Here is a 6,673-nt window from a genome sequence, read left to right as displayed (position 1 = left end):
GGTGGCGGAGGATCCGAGGCACTTTGGGGAGGGGATGGCAGACTGCTTTGGGACACCTGTCCAGCATGGACCCCGCAGTGCCAGGAGCCAATGGCACACGCCAACACGGACCCTCGACGACGGCCAATTCAGTGGTGCCTCAACTGACTCTGGAGCGATTCAAATTTCGAATCAGTCTGCTGACACTTTTTTCTCCTGGAGCTCCAGTCGATCGGTGGTTGGCACGCCAGGCGTGCATGGGGGGGGGGGATGATGGCCATGGAAACCTTTCTGGTCAGCCTATCCTGCTCAGAAACAAACACCCCACCCGTGGCGGACGTGGCGCACCAGGACGAGCGTACGATTGAACAGCTGCGGTCTAGCTACAAAAAACCAGTCTCGCCTCTCCTACGCAGGCCAGCTGCGGTGCGCAATAAACGAAAGAAAAGGACACCACCCTCGCACGTCCGACGAAGCGCAAGGATCGGTGGGAGATTTGCTGCTGGCTCATCTGTTAAACAGCAGCATCGCACGCTCATGCTTCAGTTAGGGATAGCGCGGGAGGGAGAAACGATTGGCGAAGACGCATTGCAGGCCTACCTAGACCTGTTTTCTCGCCCGCTGCAGCAGGAGCACATCGCTGCAATTGTTGGGCTCTTCGGGTGGCAGGCCGAGGTGCTCCCACTTGGGCGCGTTGTGGACGGGGAGACAATGGTGCTGTAGTACTTGACGCCTGGGTGGGACTTGGGTAGGCCTCTTCTAATGGCTGAACCAAACCAAGTGATTGTGGTGTGGAATGTCCGTGGTATTAACAACCCGGCTAAAAGAGATGCAATAAAGAGCCTTATTTTGTATTCGGGTGCGAGTGTGGTGTGCTTTCAGGAAACAAAGGTCCAGGACATGAACCTGGGACTAGGCCAGCAGTGTCTAGGGCCGGTATTTGACAACTTCTTCTACGTGTCGGCTGTGGGAACAAGAGGCGGGGTGCTATTGGCTTGCAACTCCAGCAACGTGCAGATGTCAAACCCTCATGTGACACAGAATACGGTCACGGCTTGGATCGCTTATGGCGAGCACGGGTGGTGGTTCACCGGGGTGTATGGCCCTCAGGAGGAGGCAAGCAAGGTTGAATTCATTCAGGAACTACGAGAGGTCAGAGAGCTGCATGCTGGCCCCTAGATGGTGGCCGGGGATTTTAATCTCGTCAAAGATCCAACGGAGAAGAGCAACGACAGGATTAACCAACGCATGATCGGAAGATTTCGACGATGCATTAATGACCTTGAGCTCATCGACCTCTATCTCAACGGCAGGAGGTACACATGGTTCAATGAGCGGAATGCGCCAACATTGGAGAAGCTGGACAGGGTGCTCGTCTCGATGGACTGGGAGCAGGCACACCCATCGTCACTCCTCTCGGCCCTCAGCACTAGCGTCTCTGATCATTGCCCTCTGCACCTAGTGCTTTGCTTGATCCGGACCTGCGAAGAGGGAGGCGTTTTCATTTTGAGGCCTTCTGGATTAAGGTAGATGGTTTCCAGGAGGTGGTTCGGCAGGCCTGGATGGCTCCACAAGCGACGCAAAATCCTTTCAAGAGGCTTGCAGCCAAGCTTAAGGCCACGGCTAAGGCGCTGTCGAGCTGGAGCGATCGCTATAATGGTAGCATAAAACAACAACTGCTAATTGCTACGGAGGTTATTCTCAGGCTCGACGTAGCAATGGAGTACAGAACGCTGTCCGACGCTGAGTTGGAGCTGCGACGCACTCTGAAACAAAAACTGCTAGGGCTGGCATCCCTGCAGCGATCCATTGCTAGGCAGAGGTCCCGGGTGCTATGGCTCAAGGACGGTGACGCTTGCACGGAGTTCTTCCATAACCATGCAAGCCATAGGAGGAGAAAGAACTTCATATCGAAGCTCAAAGTTGATGATGTGATTACATCTCAGCATGATGAGATGGCGGAGGTGGTGGATTCCTTCTTCGCCAATCTGCTAGGAGAGGCTCCGGACAGGCCATTCACACTTGACGTGCATGAGATAGGACTGCCGACGAGGCAGCTTGAGCACCTAGACCACGACTTCACGGAGGAGGAGGTTTGGTCGGCCATCCGGGCACAAGGACTAGACAAGGCACCAGGACCGGATGGGTTCTCGGCGCGATTCTATGTGGCCTGTTGGGGTATCATTAAGGAGGATGTCATGGACGCATTCAGGGCCTTTGGGAGGCTAGACTTCCGAGGGCTAACTTCGATAAATCAAGCCTTTGTCACTCTACTGCCGAAATCACCAACAGCGCTCGAGGTCAGAGACTTCAGACCAATAAGCTTGATTCACAGCTTCCCCAAACTAGTTGCAAAGGTCATGTCTCTTCGCGTGGCACCAGAGATGACGAACACCGTGGGAACTCACCAGAGCACGTTCATTCAAGGGAGGTGTCTCCATGACAACTATATGCTCGTGCAAGGCACTGTCAGGTGGCTGCAATCGACCAAAAGGCCCGCGCTCATGCTGAAGCTAGACATAACAAAAGCTTTCGACACCGCGGATTGGGCATTCTTGCTGGAGGTCCTACGACACCTAGGCTTCAGAGACAAGTGGATCGCTTGGGTGGCCGGTCTGTTGGCCTCATCTTCCACTCGGGTGCTGCTCAACGGCGTGCCAGGCGAGGTTATTTACAACAAGCGTGGATTCCGGCAGGGAGACCCAGTTTCCCCACTACTCTTTGTCATGGTTATGAGCTGCCTCCACGCCCTACTCAACCACGCCGCGGAGTCTGGAGTTCTAGCACCACTCGCTCCGACGGGTCTGAGGAACCGCACCTCGATCTTCGCGGATGATGTGGTCACCTTTATCAGGCCGGGGGCCCAAAGTATCCAGGCATGTAGCCTTCTTCTCCAAGACTTCGGGAAGGCATCAGGCCTGCACACGAACCTAGGGAAGTGTTCTGCGCACCCGATTAGGTGCACCGATGAGCAGATCGGCACCATAGTTGCCGAGTTGGGTTGCCCAGTGTTGGGGTGGCCATGTAGGTACCTTGGCCTGCCACTCGGACTAAGGAAGATCACAGCGAGTCAACTACAATTCCTGGTGGACAAGATGGCGGACAGACTACCAGCTTGGCAAGCGAGACTGCTGTACCGTGCCGGGCGATTGGAACTAGTGAAGACCACCCTGACATCGATGCCAATACACGCCATGATGGCGTTGGACCTGCCCGTCAAAACGATAGAAGCTGCCAACAAAATTTGCAGAGGTTTTATGTGGAAGGGTCGCCGGGACGTGCATGGAGGGCATTGTTTGGTCGCCTGGGACAAAGTTTGCTCGCCGGAGGAGTTTGGGGGTTTGGGAGTGCCTAATCTGCGCCTGCTTAATATCTCGCTAAGAGCAAGATGGTCGTGGCTTGCAAGGACGGACCCGGCTAGACCATGGGCAGAATTCAACATCCAAGTCTCCTCGGACTCGCTAGCCATTTACAGAGCAGCCAAAAAGTGCACCATTGGGGACGGATCCACGGTCTTATTCTGGACGGATTGGTGGCTCCAAGAGGGACGCATACATGATATACTGCCAAACCTATTTGGTGTCGTCAAAAAGAGCGCAACAAAAATAAGAACAGTGAGGCAAGCTAAGTCAGGACAATGGTGGCGCGATGTGTCGCCCAACATGAACACCCAGGCCTTACAAGAGTTCATACAATTGGTCGACCGACTACGGAATATCCAACTAGCGGACGGGACTGACGACAAAGTGGTCTGGTCTTAGGAAAGAGATGGCTTGTTCTCGGCTCGGTCAGCTTATCGAGCTCATTTTGCTGCACGTATTGAGTCCGCAGGAGCAATGGAGATTTGGAAGTCCAGAGCACCGGCAACGTTCAAATTCTTTTCCTGGTTGGCGGCGCAGAAAAGATGTTGGACGGCGGACAGATTGCAGCGACGTTTATTGCCACATCCGGCGGCATGCCCATTCTGCGATCAGGAGCCAGAAACGATCGATCACCTACTCCTTGGATGTGTTCTCGCTCGACAAATATGGTCCGTCATTATGGGCAACTGGGGAAAGCCTCACTGGACTCCAGAGCCGGAGGCTGAACTCATTCGATGGTGGACTTCCCTTCACATCGATGGTGGACTTCCCTTCACATCGAGAAGACCAGGAGGAAGGAAGCATGGACATTGATCACTTTAGTGGCTTGGTCATTGTGGAAACATAGGAACGACATCGTGTTCAACGGAGCTTCCCCATCTGTCAGCACGGTCCTCCGGCAGATCGAGGCGGAGGGACAGAACTGGAGGGCTGTGGCCTGTTGAGGGAGGCAAGTTCACTTCCAACTAGGTTAGATCGGTTGAGTGGTAGCGAGTAGTTAGCATGCGGTCTCGGGCTCGTGCAGCCGTGAGTTCTGTTGTAACATTGTAAAAATCCGCCATCTTATCATCTTCTATCTATGATCGCAATATGTCTGCTTGACGCATCCTTGAAAAAATTGTAGCCATGGGCAATTATGGGTTGGGAGAACTTGCCCAAACCCAAAGCCCACCTCGAGACTACCAGAAACCCTCGTCTCCATCGCGCGACAAGCGCATCTACGACCATGTCGGCGTCGTCGCTAATGGAAGACCTCGTAGAGCAAATCCTTCTCCGCCTCCCGCCGGAAGATCCCGCGTGCCTCGTGCGCGCGTCAGTCGTCTGCAAACCCTGGCGTCGCCTCGTCGCCGGCCCCGCCTTCCGCCGCCGGTACCGCGAGTTCCACCGGAGACCTCACCTGCTGGGCGTCCTCCAAATCCTGCAAGGTGATGAGCCTTACTACTCCCGATTCGTCCCCACCTCCGTCTTTCGCGTTGTGGATCCCGTCCTTCCATGTTGGTTGGTTGTCGACTGCCGCCACGGCCGGGCCCTCTTCGCCACCACAAACCCGCACATCGAGGGGACCTTGGACCTCGTCGTCTGGGAACCCATGACGGACGACCAACGCCGGGTTCCGCAGCCCTCGCCGGAGCCGGAGGACTACGTCGACTACGCAGCGGCGGTGCTCTGTGCCGCGGAAGGCTGCGACCACTGCGGCTGCGAGGGTGGGCCCTTTCGTGTGGCCTTCGTATCCACCGACAAGGGGAAGGGGGTGACCTCCGCCCGCCTGTACTCGTCGGAGACTGGCGCGTGGAACGAGATCACCTCTCTTCATCACCCCGAGGTCGATGCCAACTTTGCGGCTAGCTTCCATGTGGGAGACGCGCTCTACTTCCGCGGCATCGGGAATTACACCATCGAGTACCAACTTACTACAGCCCGCTTGTCCGTGTTGGAGGCGCTGGCCAAGTGTTATGGGAGGCTCGTGACAATGGAGGACGGTGGCCTGGGATTTGCCGCTGTGGATAACACGATCATAACCCTGTGGTCAAGGGAGACTGGCCCCGAGGGCGCAGAGACATGGACGCAACGCAGGGTAATCGATCTCAAGACGCTGCTTTCTGAAGATGCCCTCTCACACTCAATTAACGGAATCAAATACTATAGTTGGATTCCCGTTGCATCTGTGGTCGGCTTTGCTGAGGGCACTGATGCCATTTTTGTTGGCACCATTGCTTGCGTCTACATGATTGAACTCAAGTCAGGCCGAGTCAGGAAGGTGCTCGATGAATATGGGAGAGTCTGCCCCTACATGGGCTTCTACATTCCAGGTATTCCGTCTTGGGTTTTCAGTTGGCACTTACATTTTCAAAGTAGTATATCACTTTGTGTCCTAACTCCTAAGTCGTAACGATATGGATGCATGGCTTATCATACAGTAGAATTTCTTTGACGGTGATATTTGTGCTCAAGAAACAAAGGGTTTATTTCCCCTCCGGAGTAGTAGCAAGTTTGTCTTCTCTTAATGATTCTGTGCATGTGTGGGCAAAGCTGCTGCTAATAAGTTATTATTAATGTTTTGGAGAGTTAGACTTCTTGTTCTTTAGTCGATGTGTTAGGCAGCTTTTTTTATCTCTGAATTCTCGTATTTCTGCAGACATGAAAGTAGCTTCTACAGCTGAGGGGCCAAAAGAGTGTCTTTTAAATCTATGACAAACTCTATATGCTGGAGCAGGGCTTCTACATCAAGGTGGAACTGTGGAAGTAACTTGTAGTGATTTTATATAGCCTAAGTGGTGCATTGTGGTACATGACTTTATATAGGATCTGCAAGTCCACTTTTTATTGCTGTTCTTCACTTGGCCTTCTGGCCTTATGGGACTTTGTTAATGGCTTGTTTCCTTCAAATCGTTAGCTTTGCCTGTTGGTGTCAAGTTTCACTATGGCTTCACTATAAGGGATTGCAGATCAGCATAATACTAGATGGATACATGTACTTTCCCGTGCCGGAACCGTTGCCTTGAATTGCTAGCTGGGGTAGTGCCTTGTGACGACATATAGTTTTTCCTTGCAGAACAATATATAAATTATTATGTTGTGATGTTCAAACAAAAAATTAAGTAGCACTATAAGCATGGTACATTAGGTTGTAAATTTAGTATTGCAGGCAACATAATTTTCTTTTGATAACATCTAATGATCTGCCAACACCATATACATAAACAAGCATGGAAGGCACCACACTTACGAATCAATGAAATACAAGCAGTAATTTGATGGGCTACACAACATCTTTTTATCACGTATACTTCATCCGTTCACAAATATAAGATGTTCTAACTTTTTTTCTGAAT

The 6,673-nt window shown here is 52.6% G+C and overlaps 1 protein-coding gene across 1 annotated transcript; it reads left to right on the top strand.

The window, feature by feature from the left end:
- Nucleotides 1-4,427: 4,427 nt before the first annotated feature.
- LOC123049269 (uncharacterized) lies at nt 4,428-6,296 on the top strand. Its single transcript, XM_044472214.1, has 2 exons — nt 4,428-5,650; nt 5,977-6,296. The coding sequence occupies exons 1-2, from the start codon at nt 4,477-4,479 to the stop codon at nt 6,030-6,032; spliced, it is 1,230 nt and encodes a 409-aa protein (XP_044328149.1). The 5' UTR covers nt 4,428-4,476; the 3' UTR covers nt 6,033-6,296.
- The last annotated feature ends 377 nt before the right edge of the window (nt 6,297-6,673 follow it).

The sequence above is a fragment of the Triticum aestivum genome, chromosome 2D (assembly GCF_018294505.1).
Source record: "Triticum aestivum cultivar Chinese Spring chromosome 2D, IWGSC CS RefSeq v2.1, whole genome shotgun sequence".
Lineage (NCBI taxonomy): Eukaryota > Viridiplantae > Streptophyta > Magnoliopsida > Poales > Poaceae > Triticum > Triticum aestivum.
This window is presented reverse-complemented; position numbering and strand designations above follow the sequence as displayed.

Bases quoted from the DNA above. Each gene is read 5' to 3' on its own strand.
- LOC123049269 (XM_044472214.1), top strand. From the start codon at position 4,477: ATGGGTTGGGAGAACTTGCCCAAACCCAAAGCCCACCTCGAGACTACC. The intron at 5,651-5,976 runs GTATTCCGTCTT...GTATTTCTGCAG, and splicing joins CATGGGCTTCTACATTCCAG to ACATGAAAGTAGCTTCTACA.